Source organism: Saccostrea echinata, unplaced genomic scaffold (assembly GCF_033153115.1).
Source record: "Saccostrea echinata isolate AGI-Se365-2 ecotype Australia unplaced genomic scaffold, CSIRO_AGI_Sech_v1 ptg000009l, whole genome shotgun sequence".
Taxonomy (NCBI): Eukaryota; Metazoa; Mollusca; class Bivalvia; order Ostreida; family Ostreidae; genus Saccostrea; species Saccostrea echinata.
The window spans coordinates 50380966-50400579 of NW_026889758.1; the positions used below are offsets into that span (position 1 = coordinate 50380966).

The 19614-nt window shown below is 35.5% G+C and overlaps 2 protein-coding genes across 2 annotated transcripts in view; both read right to left on the bottom strand.

Annotated features, from left to right (window-relative positions):
* LOC133183899 (GTPase IMAP family member 4-like) overlaps positions 1 to 17573 on the bottom strand; it is a 28477-nt gene extending 10904 nt beyond the window's left edge. The window contains exon 1 of the mRNA XM_061318790.1: positions 17515 to 17573. The gene's annotated coding sequence lies outside the window, so the exon portion shown is untranslated. The remainder of the gene's footprint in view (positions 1 to 17514) is intronic.
* LOC133182835 (uncharacterized) lies at positions 633 to 1772 on the bottom strand. The gene has a single exon (XM_061317680.1). It carries the CDS (start codon positions 1770 to 1772, stop codon positions 633 to 635), a length of 1140 nt encoding a protein of 379 aa, XP_061173664.1.
* Positions 17574 to 19614: the final 2041 nt, after the last annotated feature.

Sequence of the window (19614 nt, forward strand, 5' to 3'; positions counted from 1 at the left end):
AAATCGCGTTGCGTGGGCGAGACAATGGTAATTTCCGGTGACGAATGTTGTTTTTCCCCACCTCGCGAAATGTGACCAGAATCAATGGGTACTATTGTAGTGGTCTTAATGCTACCATTTCCCAAGTTTCCTCCAGTCTGTCGTAATGAGTTATGTAAAATCGGTGTAGTGGCGGAACGCATAAAAAAGTCAGACCACTTTTTCGTGTCTGCCACATAAATTTTTGAAGAGCGCATGCCTAAATAAAGGGGTATTTTTTAAAATGAAGCACTAAAATCACGTTTGGTTTCGGTGGCACTGAGCTCTCCATGTACACTCTTATAGAATGAAAGTCTTTAATGACAACAGGCATATACATGATACGCGAAAAGGCGACGTCATTCCTCTCACTCTGCAGAAACAATCTTTTTAACAAAGGTCTTTTCTCTCCTCCAACGAGGGTATCTGTACAAATATTACTGTATATTCGCATTTCACACTCCCTTTCCATGTCGAGACTTAACTCGCAGAGCCCCACATACCATCGACCTCGTAGAGACGTGTTTGGTGTGTGAACCCGGAAATCATGAGCAGCGTTATTGGGAAAATAGTTCAGGGAGTCTTTATCCGAAATGACCATGTAAAAATCCATTCTAATTTAATTCCTTGAGGTCGCTTTCGGGCACCCAGCTATTAAAACTCCGAGGAAAATTTAACCACTTAACTAGTACATACGTCTTTTTATTTCGTCGTTTTTTACGCAATACCTTCTCCACCTCCCACAGAGCATTCTCGGGTTTCTGTACTTTCTGAAGTTCAGGTTCATAAAAGCTACCCGTCAGGTCTTCATCATTTAAATCTCGTAGTTTATACATAGGAATGTTTTGTTTCAGGAACCTGGAATGTATTTTAAACACCTCGCCTGTAAATTTCTCCATGAACTCACGTTCAAAGGCATGTTTTAAGTGTGATATGCGGACAGTATCACCAACCTTAAAACGAAAAGAAGATTTTTTCTTTTTATTCTGCTTACTTGACTTTTTATTCTGACGCCGAAGGGGAAAGTTAAAATATTGCAAAATAATTTGGTCGACTTCATTTGCTTCATTAATGTCATTGGGCGCTTTAAAACCCAGTGATCGATGAGGTGTGCAATTGTAGTTGGACACTAGCAGCTGTAGTTGTTTAGCGTATTTAAACGAACGCTTCTTTTTCATGTATCTGTGCATTAAACTTCTCAAAGTTCTGATCACACGTTCTACATAATTACTTTTAGATTCGCCTTGAGTCGTGAAATGCTTAACTCCGACGGAGGTCAAGTACTTTTGGACTTGTCGAGCCATGAACTCCTTACCCGAGTCCGTTCTGACTTTGCGCGGTAAGCCCATCTCTCTAAAGCAACGCTTGAGAGCGTTCAATACACTAGCACTCGATTTATTTTTCAGTGGAGCTACCCAGGTGTATCGAGTAAACACATCAATGACCACCAATAAATATTTAATATCTTCGTTTTCTTTTGCGTGAAATCCGACATCCATTAAATCGGCGTCATATTGATCTTTTATTCCACCCGCGAAGACTCGCGCTTTCTTAAAGCGTCGACGCACAGCTTTGTTCATCGAATACACATCCTGATTTTGTAACCATTGCCTTATTTTGATCAGACCCACTTTGTATTTGTTCTCTTTTTTCACCTGGCGCCATAACTGGAGAGGACCCCTAAACGCACCCGGTTTCTCGGGATCGAAATAAAGTGAACTTAAATATTCTTGGAGTTCTTCGGATAGAGGCATTCTTTTTTTCTTAGCTGGTTTCCAAAAATTGACAACACAACAACACTGTTTCCTTTAGATCGCACAGTACGCTCCACATTTCGGGGGATAAAGAGAGATCTCGCTTCCCCTTTTTGATTTTAACATAGTACCGATGTTTTCTTTTAGATACGGTCACTAAATGAGTCGCATTGATATGGCACTTTATTTTACGTTTTCCTTTCCAATTGACATTCACATTCTCTCTGATACCACACATTGAGTCGTGATTCATTTTCCACCCTATATAAACTAAATTTATACAAAAAAAAATACTAATAAAGAACAGGTGTTAACATGGATCCCAGCGATTTTGCTTTTAAGGTACCTTTCTCATTATTCGTGAGTGGTCCCAGTCAGAGTGGTAAAACGCGATTTACACAACGAATCTTAAAAAATATTGACAAAGGGATTCTCTCAAAACCAATTAAAAAGATTGTGTACGCATATTCTCAATGGCAGCCTACGTTTCAAGAAATACGAAACTACAACCCAGCTATCATTTTTTATGAGGGACTCCCTTCCAAAGAGGATATGGCGGAATGGGCGGGGAGCGGTGAATTATTACTCATTCTAGACGATCTAGTATACAGGGTCATCCAGTCCTTTGATTATATGGAACTCTTTACCATTCATGTACATCATATGAATATATCGGTCATATTTATTTCGCAAAATCTGTTTCCACAGGGCAAGTACAGTCGAGTCATTTCTTTAAATTGTCAATATCTCGTACTTTTCAAAAATCCGAGAGATAACTTTCAAGTGAAATACCTTGCGACTCAGCTTTACCCTAACAGAACGCCATATTTTCTCGATGCGTATGAAAAAGCGACGCAAAAACCATACTCTTATTTATTGGTGGATCTGACCGTAAGTGGACAAAGAGATTATGCGCTGCGAACAGGGATATTTCCTGGTGACCTGTTAACAGTTTACATGAGAACAAAGACATGAATGACCGTCTTCGTCGGAACTGGGCTTTTTTGAATTTGTTAGCTACAACCAGTCCCAGACAGCGCCGAGTGTTATTGGAAACTATCAGTCTTAAACAGTTAAAGACTCTTTTGGAAGTGATTTACAACGTGATTCATAATCGAGAAATTGTTCCCTCAGATTCTTTTATTAAGAACCTCTACAAGTATCGTCACATTCTGCGTCGTTTAGCTAAGAAGAAAGGGAAAAATAAAAAATCTCTGTTACTAAGACGCCACGGATTTCTCCCAGTGTTACTGAAACCTTTACTCCCGGAACTTGCTAAATATGTCTACTGAATTTGTATTAATTCCTAAAGAAGAATACCAGCGACTGAAGAATCATCCCGCCGTGAGTAACAAAGAGATGAAATCCCCTAAACTCCCACTGAAAAGATTGGCCGTTGTTGGAAAAAAAGAAGCGCCACCTGGAGTAAAACATTCCACAAAATGGATGTCCTTCTGATTGTATTATTAATACAATAAATTTATCTGTCAAAAAATCAACAACAAAAGTTTTTTTTTTTCTTTTTGATTTATTAACATACAAAGGGAAAAAAATCAAACTAGTCTTCTATAATCATAAGGAATCGATTACTTAAATGGTTCCGATCAGGTAAGACTTCAGAGTTCATTTTAAAAAAAATGTGTTAAAAATTTAACAGTTCATTAAGCGGAAAAAAGCTGAATTAAAAAAATGCTATTGCTTTTTTTTAAGGACAAGTAATTCACAGAATACATGTAAAATTTATATATATTACTTGTAAAAAAAAAAAATCATAACAAATTAAAAACAAATCTGCAATTATAAAAGATTGAACAACTCGCTGAAAAACAAACCTATACTATAATCGTTAAAAGAAAATAAATTAAGTTAAAAACAAAGGTTTTCACAACAGTTCGCACTTTGGAAGGGGGGAAAATCACAAGTTCATTCCTGTTTCATCGAATCAGAAAAGGGGTTTCTGCTGGTGTCCCGAAGAAAAATTGTCTCGGAGCTTCCAAGGTCTTCTGCTGGTGGTATCTTTGCGAATCGTCTGCGGCAAAAACGTTTCTTTGTCAAAAGAAGAAAGACGACAGCGAGCAATAACAGTGACAGGATGCTCAGAGTCACGACAGCTGCCACCAAGGAAGAGACTATAAAAGAAAAAAGGAGAAATGATTAAAACTTAGTAAATAATTATCTTTAGTGATTTTTTTAAAGTCCTTCTCAAATTAAATTACATTATATAAAATATACCTTTTTCTCTTTTATCATCGCCGTCCATGGGGTAAGGTTTGATGGTGCTGTAGAGGGTCGTGTTCTCCGTTGAAGTCTGATTAGTTACCAAATCAGGGGTTGCTAGTGTCCGATTGACGGTCTCTGTCGTTGTCTCCGTCGTTCTGGTTTTCTCTCCTGGGGGTTTGCCGGAGACGGGACGAGGCGTAGATGTTGTCTATAAAAAATTGAAATAATAATAAAATTTACTTTTTTTGTTAAAATTTGTTCATGCATTTTTTAAAAAAAAAAAAAAAAAAAAAAAATCACTTTCACTTATAAATCATTCATCATTAATTCTCATACACATGTGCATTTAAAAAAAAATGCTTTTTTTTCCCGCACGCAGATAAATAAATAAAACATCATACCGAATAAGTGCAGTAGCTCCTGTTGATAATCACAATTGGGAAACCAGCAAAATCAGAGCAGTTCATGGTGCCAGATCTGTCAACTCGATCGTGCGCAGATTGGGGAGACACTGTGGTGTTATGGTCACCCTCTGGCTGTGGGGATTGATCATGATCAGACGTTCTGCATTGAACAGTTTCCGCCCTGCATTCTCGCATGTGAGGTCCTCCTTCACCTTCTTACAAATCAGCACTTTCCCCTTTGATGAACAGGAACGGGAAAAGTCCCCCCTTACCGCATACGCAAAGCACAGAATTACTAGCAACTTCATCTTTTCATCCATTAGAGTGGCGGGAATGTTTATTGGGTCACCGGGTAAACAAAGGGGTGGACAGGATTTAACGGACAAGTATAGCTTAATAATTTCTGCATTTTACTTGTAAAAAATTAAAAACATATTAATTTCGTACTAATTTTGAAAAAATTAATAATTCTAAATGTGATATTTTAAAACATGTCCTCAAAAAACAGTATTCTTTACATGCGTAACTCTCTAATAGTAGACTGACCCAGAGGGCTATTCTAAGACTTAAAACAAAAAGGGGTGCTAAACATCTACCGGACGATACCAAAAAAGGGAGAAAAAAAACTAATCCCAAGGACAGAGTTCAATATCAAGATAAGTCGTCGACACTCCATCAGACAAGACTTTACGCTTTGGATAAAAAGAAGTTAGACCTTGTCGCTGTTGAGTGTAGGTAAAGACAGTATTATTTCGAGCTCGAAAGCCGCGATTGGTTTCGCCAGCAGATGAGTTATCAAACAATACGCGTTTATACAGAGGCAGGGGATGACTGAAATTGTTTTTATTTAATCCTTTACAACTGAATTTACTTTTCTTTAATTGTAAGGTGTTTTCCACGCAGTATGTTTTGCTGCAGAGGGCTACCATGGCCGTACCGACAAATTCTTCTTTAAATAGACCGGGTTGACGACGATCAAAGGCTGCCGCGTCGGGAGGGTGCGTGCGAGGAAACCAATCATTTTTCTCGCGTTCAAAACAGTTTCGCATTTCGGGTTTTATGATATCCACAAAGTTTTCATTTGATATGGCCATATACAAAGAATCAGTGTCCATAGACATCAGTTCGAAATCTTGACGAGAACAAAATTTATCTACACAATCGTAATAAAACTCTAGCATACGCAGCTTAGCATACTGAAGCACAAAATACCCGATTTGAATCGGTAGATCCAGTGTTATACGAGATTTTGCGAGCTCGATCTCAAAATGATCGCTGTCAAGTTCGGTTAGTGAGCGAAAGCGTTTTTTAGACGCAAAATACCCAGCTTTTTCTTTTGTTACACAATACGTTATATCTGTATGTTTCTCTTTATTCATAATCATTGAACCGTAGGCACTGTTACCTTCTTAGTGTCGGCGAATATCTCAAAACGCGGATCACTATCACCACGACGACGAGCGTCACTGACTTCTCGCGTAAAATCGGAAAAACAAGCATTCGGGGTGAATTCAATGACTTGGTAGATCCGCGAAACAACTAGACCATGATTTAAATACCACTTTAAAAGAGGGGTGGCTAGTAGAATTTTCCGCGCACGCATGCCGCCGACTAACAATCGTCGCGGTTTTTCCCCCAAATCTAATTTTCGTGCAGTCTCCTGTGAAAAGGGACCTAGTGTGTCAAAGGGAATTTCTGAATTACAAAATATTGGTGACATTTCGGAAAACTTGTTAAGGAGGTGGTTGGGAACATGTATGTCCACTTCCACGGCACCAAATATCTTTTTCTCGCGCACGGCTAACAGAATTTCATCTCTCGTTAGTTTGGCTCGATGTTCTAAAGGTCTCTGTTTACGCTGTCTCTCGATAAAGGAACGAAATTCTGGAGATACGTTTAACCATTCTTCATATTGACATTCCCACGTGACTTCTATTTCATACCCCTGACTTTTAATGTATTCCATACGCTCTTGCTCGCGTTTACGAATTTTCTTTTGACTGTTTAACCATTTCGGGTCTTTGATGTGCGCGGTCAGGTTGCAGTCGTGTCCATGAAAGTAGCATCCATTGAATTCGTAGACTTTTTTCTCTGCCTTACAAAAACCGTCAACGCGATATGGTCCGATACGAAACTCTTTTCCGGCATTAAAGTAGTGATCTATATTTAACCCTCGACTGTATCTCAACCATTCTAGAAAATATAATGCTTTTAAATATCGATCGCGCTTTGTAAGCTGGAACTCGCTTTCCTCTTTTCTAATCGTAAAGGGTCCGGTCGGCATATCTTGACTAAGTGCCCATAGATACAGCGCATTGGCATCGTACCCTATAATTTTCTTACAAGTTTTATCGTTATTTTTTCGAATGAACGTCGCATTTCGTTCATGATAGCGATGAAATATAATAGCCGGGCCTCCGCACATACCTTTTCTAAACGTTGTGTGTAGGTCTTTATTTTGTTTATCAAAACAAGCAAAATGAGCTTTACCTGCGGCAGATCGGAAAACAAGTTCTCGCGCTACGCCGGGTATACTTATACACGTTTTAAATAGATCTATATCGCGCACCGAGTAAAACTGAAGCATTTTCGAGACAGCTTGACAAAAGGGAAGTACGTCTAAATTATTGTAGTAAACTAAGTAATCTCTCATCGTGCGCATGCCTCGTTCTTCCCAGATTCTGCAAAGTTGTTCGTAGTTTTCTTGTCCGGTCGGTGGGGGTCGTTTTATGTTCATCTTTTTAAGCGCAGTGGACACTGGGTATTTTTCCTCGTTCACTAATCGAACATAACGAGCGTGTTCTTCGTCGAGAACATTACAATTTTTAAGCGAAGAGTAAAAAGCTTCGTAGGGCGGTAGCTGCGCATGCTCAAGTTTCTCAAATGATGTCAGAAACTCGTATGGAAAAAATGACTTGTGTAAATCGATTTCGTAAGATTTAATAAACTTGTCATATGAAAACCCAGGTGCCACAAAATTGCTTATATCTAAGAATTTGAATTGTCCGTTACTAATGCACATGTATTGGTTACATTTTTTCACGACAAAGTTTTTCTTTGTCTGAGCAAGTTGCAGACATTCGGCCAGTTTTGACTTAATTAAATTTAAATCATATTTTGAACTATTGTATCCTAACACAGGGATTTCGCTAATGTACATGTTGAGTTTCTCTTGAATTCGCTTAATATGGTTCATGAGAGGGGTGTTTATCATTTGTCTGTCGTCATTGTCATCGTCATCTTCGTCCTCATCCTCGTCGCGAGTTAAGTTTTCTTCGGCGAGTTCTTGTAATTTTTTAGATTCAAGTGAAAGTTTTTTTAAAACATTCGCAAAACGAGTTTTCATATATTTCTGAGCTGTCGTTTGAATTTCGCTCGCTCTTTCTACAAACTTTTTAATTAAACTACTAACGTCGGAATCGATTTCGCACACCGGATCGACATGACCAGGAACGTTTGAGCACATGGAAAATGATACCGGTCGGTGCTCGTGAGACCAGATCGATTTTTGAGTTGCAGGGGGTACATTGTCTGTTTGTAACATCGCTTCGAAATCGTAAGTGATAAAAAATGGGTAAAGGCGCAGATCGTCGTCAACCCGTATGTCCAGGTATTCTAGTTCTTGAAAGATATGACGTGGTCGCGCGTAATACCCCCCAGGAAAGATTAATTTTGTAGCCTCCTTACAACGCTTTTCGTGTCTAGCAACCCTATCATGAGTCGGGAAGAGTGTTTTACAATTCCGACATTCATATTTCTTACAATAGACAGCCAGATTCTTTATATAACTGAGATGATCCTCGTATAGATTTAAGTTCATGGTGTCCTGATACGTTCCTCGTGAACGGTAGATATGAACGCAGGATTCGTCTTCGAAGAACTGAAAAATGTTAACATTTATATCAAAAGTACTTTCGAAATAAGGAATGTCCCTGAGAGTAAGACCACTAAATTTTGTGCGCTTGGGTACTCGGTGGCCAAAATATTCCCTATAGTAGTTTAAGGTGAGTCTTTCTAAGCCTTTTCTAGACTGCTTTCGATGGTAAGCTAAACAACGGAAGGCACATAAATTATCTTCAAGTAACCCCCCCTCACTACTGTTTGTATTCAGAGTTATTATGCATTTTTTCTTTTTAATATATTCTGGTATTTTACGCGCTGCCCCTAATACATAGTTAGTGCGGACCACCACCCACCTAATGTTGGTGACGACGTACACGGACCACTTGGAGTTTGGTCGCGACTGTAGAGCAGACTGCAGGAGATCTTGGTTTCGGAGCATTAAGATTAAGTTTTCTAAGTCTTTTTTAGTAGATACCTGGTATGGTTCGCTTAAAACGGAGTCGTTTCCGGAAGCATAGAAATATCTTAATTCTCCCTCTGCATTTCGCAAAACAATGCCAAAAGAGAAGTTAATTTTGAAAGTATGATTTTCGCTATGATAAATTTCAGTAAGTTGTTCCTCGATGTCGCTGTAAGATAGATTAAAATTATCAGCGGGAAAGTTGTACTCTTTCTGAATGACACCCTCTTGGTGAGGTCTATGAATAAGACGACTGTATTTTTCTAATAAAACCTGTAATGCAGGGTCGTCAGTTGACTCTGCGGAAGCACTTGGACCGGGTTCGTTTGAGGGGGGATATGATGACGACCCGGGTGCGTCTTCGTCTGATGAAGAGGTTGACGGTTTATCTATGTCTATTGAACTCTGTTCACCTAATCTATTATAATGTAATTGAGAGGGGGTACTTTCTGAGTCTGAGGTTTCTGTGTCTACATAAGAAAGAAAGGAAATAAAAACGCATTAAAATTTTTCTTAAGGTAAACTTTGTGGGGAAAAAAATGTAACACTTACTTTTCAGATCGTATGTACCTTACTTTGACTGCGTTTTTTCCCTTTTCCCTTCCCTTTTGTGAGAAATCCTTTTCCCTTAAAAAAAATTAAATAAATCAATAAATATTATTACAGATGTTCTATGCATGTTGTTTATATTAAAAACACAGAATTTATGTTCATACTTACTTTCTTTTTCGGTGAAACCATAAAGAACCCAACGCGTCTTTCTTCGTTCTTCATTTAAAAAAAAAGAAGCATATTTTAGATACTTAAAAGGAAAAGATGAATAATAATAATAATAATTAAAAAATAATAATAATGTACATATAATAAATACCGGGTTTTCCTGCTCTCTCCCCTCCATTTCATTATCTTCTTCCTGCAAAACCGTGTTTTTGTTTTCTTCACTTTCCTATGGCGTAATAAAAAAACTTTTTTTTATTCTATAGAGAATAAGTCAGATGACAAAATAATGTGTACGTAAATTCAATATTTATAATCAATCTCATAACGCTTCCTTTTTTTATTATTTAAATACGCAAAAAAAAAAAATCATTCATTAAAAAAAGTCACAGTTTTCTTTATTCAAAAATAATTCTGTAAGTTTTTTTCTCTCGTTTACATTCATTTTTTATGTAAAATACTTTCTTGATTTGACAAAATTAAAGTTTTTTGATTTTTTTTCTTTCCTCAATGTTTGAAGATTTTTTTTTAAATGATTAAAAAAAAAAAAAGTCACCAACCACATCTTCTTTGTTATGGCCATCTTTCTCTCTCTTTTCTCTTTTCTTTTTCCATTTCTAAACCGGTAATAATTAAAATTTTAACTTTCATTTTTCACTTGAGTATAGAGTGAGAAACGATCATACACGTTAGATACTGATTTATTAGTGTCTTATAATCTTGATATCATTTAATAAGTCGTCATTAATTAATTCTTATTACTGAACTGGTAAATGATTCTCAGAACAAAAAGAATATTCTACCAAGAGTTTAAAAAAAGAAGTTTTTATTTACCTCTCGGGCGATGTGTGCTTTCTCCAGACGGAGAATTTTTTCCAGAACCTCTGCTGGAGGATCAACATTAAAATCCTCTGTCCAATCCATGGATCTTAATCCTTCAGTCTGTGACACCCAATTCTCGGACTTCAATATATATATAGTGGCTACGACTTTTGGATGACCATTTATAATTGGACACATGCTGATCGTTTGCTTGGAAATGGGACGTATTGACAAGGTAGTTTAACGGCTCGCACATCTCTTATATCACAACTCATGTTCAGTTATATTCATGATGAAAGAAGCTTTGTCCTAGTAATCCAACGGGACACTGGTACTTCAATCTTAATGAATACCTCGTCGAGAATTTTGAGACTTCCCGTAGTAACACTTGATTGAAAAAGACCTGATGTATTTGACAATCACTGCTAACGACAATGCATAACGCTAATAAATATAAAATGTACGAATTTAGATATCCACACTGCTACAGTGACTGTTTCACAGAAAACTAAGTGAAAGTATCTTACAAATGTTTCTTAGATAACGATTTTATCTTCTCTCGCTGAAGAGTTTAAAAGAGGTTCACTATACTTTGCGCGGTAAATTTGAATTCTCAAAATAAATATTAAAAATAAAATATATTACGAACTTTTCATTGCATGAAACGCTTGATAATTGTAACAGCAATCTTTACTCAATGTACATGTAAAACACATTATCGTGTCCCTGAACTATTGATCAATGTTCTCTGTTTTCCCACGAGCTTTTTGAAGTCTAGATTCATATTGTATCCTAAGTGTCCCTGAACTAGTGATCAATATTCTCCGATTTCCCACGATCTCTTACATGTCTAGAATCATTGATAAAGAAAAAATGCATCCCGCAAGGTACTAAACCAATAACTGTATTTATTAATGTCTACTAATTTATTGAAAACCCCTTATACTGTGGACATGAATTCCCTACCTCTTAACCATTGGACCCTGCTGTGTTCTTACCAAAATCGATAACGTTTGTTAATCCACGTTTAATGACTGTATATTCTCTCCAAAATTGGGCGTGAAATCGTTTTCTTATATATTCTTACCAGAAACCGGGTGTATAATCGTTTTCTTATATATCCTTACCAGAAACCGGGTGTATAATCGTTTTCTTATATATTCTTACCAAAAACCGGGCGTATAGCCGAACCCGGGCGTATAAACCGGGCGCGAAAAACACACATATTTACTACTAAGATATATAAAACTGGCGTTACGTACAGAAGTTGATTACGTTTATCAAGGTATTTTTAATGATCGAAATTCAAACTTAGCGTCTGTAGAAAAAAAAAATATTGATAATCACGAAGATGGCTTGTGTTTACGAGTGTTTTTAATACCTTGTTTGAGTAAGCTTGCAGTTAATTTTATAGTAACCCTGTGTAATGAATATACGGGGAATATACGGGGTTAGTTTATATTTGAACATTTTTAATGATGATGCTGAACAGTTCTGTCATATCATATGAGCTTCAATAATTATAATATATGGCTAAATAAAACAACTGTAGATCAAAATTTGCTCAGCCCATGAAGTCACAGGCCAAAGAGGAGGCGAATTAAAATAGGAGGTCTCAGCATAAAATTGCCATCCATTTTTTTTATTGTGTAAATTACATTCTAATATATTTTTTTCTTTAATCAATTACTGCTTTTAAAACAATAAACCAAAATATAATTTAAAAGTTTTTTTCTTTGCTGTCACATTTGAAACAAGAATGTGCATATATACAATGTACATGCTTAGAGAGTGCTTTTTGAGATGTGATTCAATTATCCGGACGATTCATTTATCCGGACGATTTCGTTGGGGACAGAGGCGTCCGGATAAACGAGGCGCCACTGTAATCATAAATTATCAATTATCTGATGAAAATGGTAATGAAATTGAAACATAATAACAACAATTAAGACTTATTTTAAAGCAAGTTTTTAAAATATTTTACTCATGATTTTATACATGCTACCATTTGAAAATTATTTTACTGAACCAATAAAGAAATAACGTCTCATTTCCCCGTATGCACTTTCTAACACAATCACAAATAGATCGGCCGCTGCGGCCGATAAATACCTATTGAAAAGAGCTGGGTACGTTAAGACCGATTTATGGCCCTGTAAAATCGGCAAAAATTAAACGCACGATTACATTCTATCAATTGTATGAATTAACTGTTAAGGTTTCCCTGTGTGTGAAATAGGAATAATTTTTTCTCAACTCACGTGCCCATTCATTTATATAACGTTCAAAACCGGTCTAATATTCCGGATTTCCCCTATTTTGGACGTTTTCCTCCTCTTCAAGTCTATATTTCGATATGGCCGCATCCGAGTATGTATGCGAAACTTTGCAGAAAGAACAAATACACTACGATTTTTAATATTAAAGAGAAAAAATAACCTTACAAAAGTGCGGCCACATCCGTTTTTACAAAAAATTGAAGTAAAAAATGCTGCATTTTTGGATAGACGTCACCTTTTCTCCACAATAAAATCTATATTTTTAAAGGAATTAATTGTTTAATTCTATATCTGAAGGTTTTATTATTATTTTTTTTATTGTCCTTTAAATTCAATTCTGCATTTGAAAAAAAAAAATAATTTAATACAATTTTTTATGCAAATGAAAACCATATGAACCTTTCTCAGTGAAATTTACTATGGAACATTACATGTAAGTTAGTGACGCAATGCATCGAAAAAAATGACGTCACAAAGAGCAATCATGTTGAAAATATGTACTTGAAACAATTTTCTTCAGTCTTCAACTATGATAAATATTCAATTAATATTTACAGCGTGAAAAAGTAATTTAACGACATAATTTGGGATGGTTCAGACAATCAATTTACATTTAATCCTACATGTACAATGTATGTACCTCCATTTAAAACGCGCGTCTCTTTCATAGTGGACATTTACTTTATTTGACTTCAAGAAAAGATTATTTCTAACATTTTTATTGAAAATCATCAGCTTTCTTAAGTATATTTTATTCGTTTTCAATTTATATATGTCTGGGATTTATGAATGTCAAAAGACAACATCTAATGTTTTTTTTAGGGGTGGGGGAGGGGGAGGGGGAGGTAGATTGGAAGCTTGGCTTGTACATGTATAGCAGTCACCATTTGAATATTTCTTTTCAAAACTTGTTATCCTTGTCACTGTATTGTTGCAGATTTTCATTTGACAAAATTAATTATGTCAGAAAGGATTCTAGTGTTTTATCGCATAACCAGGAAGTGTTTTATATATGACTAAATACTTCTAAATCTGCCACTGCCGACCTACATTTACTTATTGAAGGTCAGCAGCTGGGAATGGAAAAGTTCTTACATGTAGTTACACTTATTAATTATATGTACATTTATCATGCTGATCGGAATAATGACATCAGTGTTTTCAAGTAAAATTGGGTTTAATTTATAATTTACAAGGAATTTAAGATACTTATGTTGAGCAAGTTTATAAGGCTTAAAAAACGTATAAAGTGGTGTACGCTTTCGGTGTATTTTTTTACGAAAATTTAAGTGAAACAAGATACAATCAACCTTTTTTATTGTCTATAAATAAAGATTATCTGTTATATACCCAGTTCTGTAAGAAATACAAGCACGATCTTGCTTTACTTGTGGACAAGACACCCCCTTTCCGCTCCATAATCGATGGTTTAACTCGTTATTTTTTTTCAGAAATTGTTTTCCTAATACATTTTAAGGCATTCCAAGTCTCGAAATGAAAAAAAGAAAAAAAAGATTATTCTATAGATATGTATCTGTATAAAAAACGAATGTACATATTAACTACATGTATACACTATTGTTAATCTTGAAGTAAGCGAGTATTTTTAAAAGGATTTTATCCAGATTATCCATAAAATAATAGTAATATATTTCATAGGAAATATGTTTAGTATTCCAATAGATCTTCATCGGGGCTGGAGGAGCGTCCTGTCCAATATCACCTCTGTGAAAACAGCGGTGCACATTATCGCTAAATTTTAAAGATTCAACGTCCGTCTGTGATGATAATCCGTTCCAGAAAAAACAAATTAAAAGTATTTTATCGTTACTACAAGGACAAATGCACAAGGAAATGCCCCAGAGAGTTAATGTATCCAAAGGAAGTGATAAAATTATCATTGTCACCAAAATATATCAAATACATGTATCTTACCTACGGCTGTTTAACATGTAAACATAGGGAGGAGTTCTAAAGAAAATCTTTATCTATTTTAATGCAGTTTTTGTCTTAGTAGATGACGTGATGTATCGTCTTGCAATTTGTTAGGTATATTTTTTAAGATTTTTTTTTATCAGACACTAACATCAAAAAAAAACAACATATAATCAAACTAGTGTTATAATCCGGGAATGACAAGGATAACTCTATAAAGAAGCACTGTGACGTGTTTTGCGTATTGTTCTCACAAGTAACAAAATAACATAAGATTTCGTATAATTTGATAACTGAACTAGAAATAAAATCTCTATGTAGCTTATAAAAAGGGACGTGAAAGTGAATTTTGATTCTTCTGTGTGAGTGTTCTGTTATTCTGCTTTTCGATTATTTGTATTTTGTCTCTATGTAAATAGATGGGGGGGGGGGGGGGCTTACTGATAATCAAGTTATACATGCACTGTAATGAGTACCAATAAAAAAATTATATCAAGAATTTGATTTAAAACTAAATACATCCCTTTCCGATTTCCTTTGGATCCCCACTGGACTGTGACCGTGGATCGATCTTTTACTGATCGATATCAATGCAAGTGTCTGCCGTTTCATGCTGCATTGCTTTGAAGATGACATGCGCATATTTTCATAGCTGACGTGGATAAACTCTATATATGTACTATGTATGTGTACTACAGGCTTCTGAATCCCTTCCCGAGAATTCGTGTGCATTTCCTGTCGAATTCACTACGCAGATTTAGGCATATAATTTTCGATTTTGTTAATCAAATAATGAGTATGTACATGCAAAGTACTGTTTGTCTCTAAAATTAAATTATTAGCATGGGCTATATAAAATATTTTCTTCATCGAAAAATTGATCTAAACAAATCGCACACCCTTTTTTCGGAGATTCACGCTTTTTATTTGAAGCAAAATTTTTCAAGGTCTGTAACGCAAGTTATGATAAGGCCATTCCAAGTTTTTTTTTCTATGTGCAGTGTACGCGGACGAATTGGTTTTGAGGTTATGAAATTAAAAACAAACACAAATTAAAATTGATCAATACAAAGCTTTGAAACGTAAACACAAAGTTAACTCAAATTAAAATCAACAAATAAGAATCTCTGAAAAGCATTTTACTCTTTTGGGATTGACATCTCTCTTTTTTACGTGGTGTATTAATTTTTTTTATTTCAATAACTAGTAGTTTAGCTAAGTTTTATGGCGAGGAGAGGTCTCAAATGATAATAAGAAATTCTAGAACTGTTCTGAAAATGCTGCGTTTTTCCCCTTTTGGTTTGTGTGCTTACTCTGATAGGTTTTCGAATTTAGGATGGACGCTAAACAAAGAAAAAACTTGGAATGGCCTCATCAATCAGGACTCTTATAACCGGTCTCCTCTTGTGGTTTTGACATAGAAAGTGATTGTGTGTAAGTATATTGGGGATTGTTCCTGGTTAGGGTATTTTACATGAACCATGCAGTAAAGCGGATCCACTGGAATGAATAAATAACGATCTATAAAAGAAATCCTAATACCTGAGAAAAAAAATTTTAACGCAGTTTAGGACATCTCGTAACCCCGTAATAGTGAGTAATTTATACGTTTATCCAAAAAAAACAACAACAAACAAACAAACAAAAAAAAAAAAAAAAAAAAAAAAAAACGAAATTAATAGCGCTGCCATTTGTTGGAATGGAAAAGGGGAGTGGTGTTGATGGCTTTTTCATTGCCAAAAATCCAATTTTGATAACTTTATATGGAACGTTCCAATTTTAGAAATCATTAAGACATTTTTTACATAAAAAATGATAAATTTGATACGAGCACAATTTTAAAAGAAGTACTACCTTGTCTCGTCTGTATGGATGAATCAAGCTTCATTACTTGTCTGATGAAATTCTGAATAAAATTATATTTTCCTTTAAATCATTATACTTCCTCCAGCTATCAAAGATACATTACGATGAATTGAAATAAAAGTTCAAAATTGTTTTCTGGAACATAAGGCAGGTTAAAGCAAATAGTTTCCGGTTCAGAGAATTTACAGATTTCTTTTAACATAAAGTTAAAATCAGTAACGCCGTGTTGACGTTATCACGTCAAAATTTGTAATTTCTAAAGAAAACTCCCTTTTTTTTCGAGACCTCTGACGGAAAAACGGTTTGTGATAATTAAAAAAAATAAAATGATTTTGAAAGGACACATCGTTGGCATGTTTGTAAAAAAACTGAAATCAAATTTGGAGACAGGGCCGCTCTGTTATACTTAACGTACCCAGTTCTTTTCTCATCATGCAATTTCTACCAATCACAAAAGAGAGGAAGTGCATAGTCCGAAGACTGTAAAATACTTCAACTGTATACCGTCTTCCAAGGAAGACGGAAATAATATGTCAATTTAAAATCTTGTTTGGGAGATGAGTTAAAGCAACATGAAAATGCCTTACATCCTAATTATGATAATTACAAAGGAACCTAGGAATCAGTTTCCATAGGGAAGGTTTAGCTACCGAACAGAAATTCCCGGACAATCAAAAAAGTTCATTAGACGTTATTGAGGGGTTAATCACGCCGCCATCCCGTGCCCCTCCTCCTGCAATATAATTTTATGATTTATGCTATACTATACATAAACTAAACTTGTATTGAGACATACTAAAATTTAAGAAAATATAGCCCTATGGCTTGACCGGGATCAAACCCGACCAACTGACAGGGGGTCTACACTGATCAAAATACACATCCCAAAATATCTTCCCTGGCAGGACTTTCACCTGTAAGTCCAGGAGTGGTCAACGACACTAAATTATAAAAAAAGAATAGAGAAAATGTATAGATGGACTAGGACACGGGGCCTCTACATCATCACTAGTCAGGTGCTCTACAAACTGAGCCACCATGCCGACATCCTCGGCCCAAACCAGTGCAAAGCTACCCCATATTCAAAATATAGCTCAAAACAAATTTTAAAACATTTTCAAACTAGCATAACTTAGCAAACAGTTAACTTAATAAAATGTGCAAGTTTTGAGAAATGTTTGTGAAACACTTACAAATACAGTCAAGTAGGTCTATTTTTGAAAAGTTTACAGTTTTTCTTCTCTACAAGTAGTTGATGACGTATGCCTACGTCACACAAAAATAGTTCCAAGGTGAACCCATCAGCAGCGTGTCATTTACAACGGTTCATTGCAAAGGAGAGGTAGACAAATAATAATGGCATGCGTTATTATCATAGATGTAAATATATCGCAGGTAGGTTAAGGCTTCCCATTATTCTATAGTATAATAATATAATCTATGAAAAACCGATATATGACGCCATAGTGTAAAATGACGTCAGGTATAAATAAATAAAACTTGGGCTGTTATGAAAGCAGTAGTCCGACATATCTGACGTTTTTCCAGGCTTTTTTCACGATTTTGATATTTTACGTGCCAGGAAAACGTCAGAACCATTACGAAAACTGGAAATTCGCCGCCTCCAACTGGAGGCGGCATTCTCGGTTTGATTTTTGATACTTGCGAACTGAGTTAAATGCTGAATTCACAACCTATTAATAGTACAATGCCTTTAGTACTCATCAACATCGTTTTTATTGTTTGTTTATAAAATATACAGTCCGGTGAAACATTTTATCAGACCCTAGAGTTTTGTTTTCAATTCGTGCATTTTAAAATCTTGCAAGACCTGTATAGAAATGTAGAGTGGTATTTTCTTTTCATCGATATTGGTGGGTATTAAAAGCATTGTGCAATTGATAAATTGTAAGTTCGGCATTTAATTCAGTTCGCAAGTATTGAAAATCAGCTCCGGTTGGAGACGGCGAAATTTCCAAGTTTTCGTAATGGCGCCGGTTCTGACGTTTTCCTGGCACGTAAAATATCAAATTCGTGAAAAAAGCCTGGAAAACGTCAGATAATTCGGACTATGAAAGCAGGTACTTGGGTTTATAAATAAAAAATCACAGATGCTTGACGTTTCAAACATTTTCTCTTCATAAATAAAATATCCTTATGCTATAATAATTATTTTGTTATCAATGAAGAGAAAGGTTTGAATCGTCAAGCGTCTGGGTTATAAATATACTATGTGAAAAAGATGAAGATAACAATAACAGGGGTCGATCTCATAAAAAGTACAAACAATACAAATCAGTGAACAGGGCAAAACACCGGAAATTTCAAAGGTGGGATCAGGTGCGTAAGAGGAGTAAGCATCCCCTGTCATACAAATTAAAAGGGGAACTTAACCATCAAAAAACGTTTGGGGGGGGGGGGCTAAGTCTCGTTGTTCAGTAATAGAAAAATAGAAAAGGACCTTAGACTGTTTTTTTCTTTATTGTGTGAGTGTTAGTCCCATTTTGACTGCTTGTATTTCCTCTGCATTTAATCTATATAGACGGTTTTTAAACTAACAATCAAGTTGTACATGTGTTAATGTGTATCGACAAGCAAATTAAATTCAAGAAAATGTTTAAACCTGCAAATATATCTTTTCAATTTTTTGTAGCACTCCTCTCAACGTTGTAACCAATAATTTTCTGGCAATAAAGAAAATTTCTGTCTGCTCTATGTTGCATTCGCTTTGAATTTTATACGTGCAAATTTTCAAAAATTACGTAAGTGATAAACTTAGTAAATTGTTATAAAGACAATATCTTCAATTTTGTTATTTTTAAGACTACTACAGGCTTTTGAATCCGTTCCTGAGAATCGTGTGATTTTTCAATCGATAAATTTCAACGCAGCTGTTGGCATGACAATTTCGTGCACAATTTTTCAAGTTAGCACATGAAAAGTAATATATTTGTGACTAAATTGAATTATAAGCATCGGCTATTAATAATATTTTGTTCATCGAGAAATGAATCTAAATGCCCTCGGCTTTCATAAAGTCTATGTGGGATTCGTTTTTTTTTAGATTCTATTATAAATTATTAAGTATACAGTAATTAATTCATGCATGACTACCAATTTGCATTTTATGCCCCCGTAATCGAAGATTCGGGGGTATATAGTTATTGCCCTGTCCGTCTGTCTGTCTGTTTGTTTATCTGTTAATCTGTTTGTCTTTTTGTCCGCATAAACTTGAACCTTGTCCATAACTTTGGTTGCTTTGAGCTATGGCTATGGATTTAATATTTCACGTG

Coding starts and splice junctions, on each gene's coding strand:
- LOC133182835 (XM_061317680.1), bottom strand. CDS start 1,772: ATGCCTCTATCCGAAGAACTCCAAGAATATTTAAGTTCACTTTATTTC.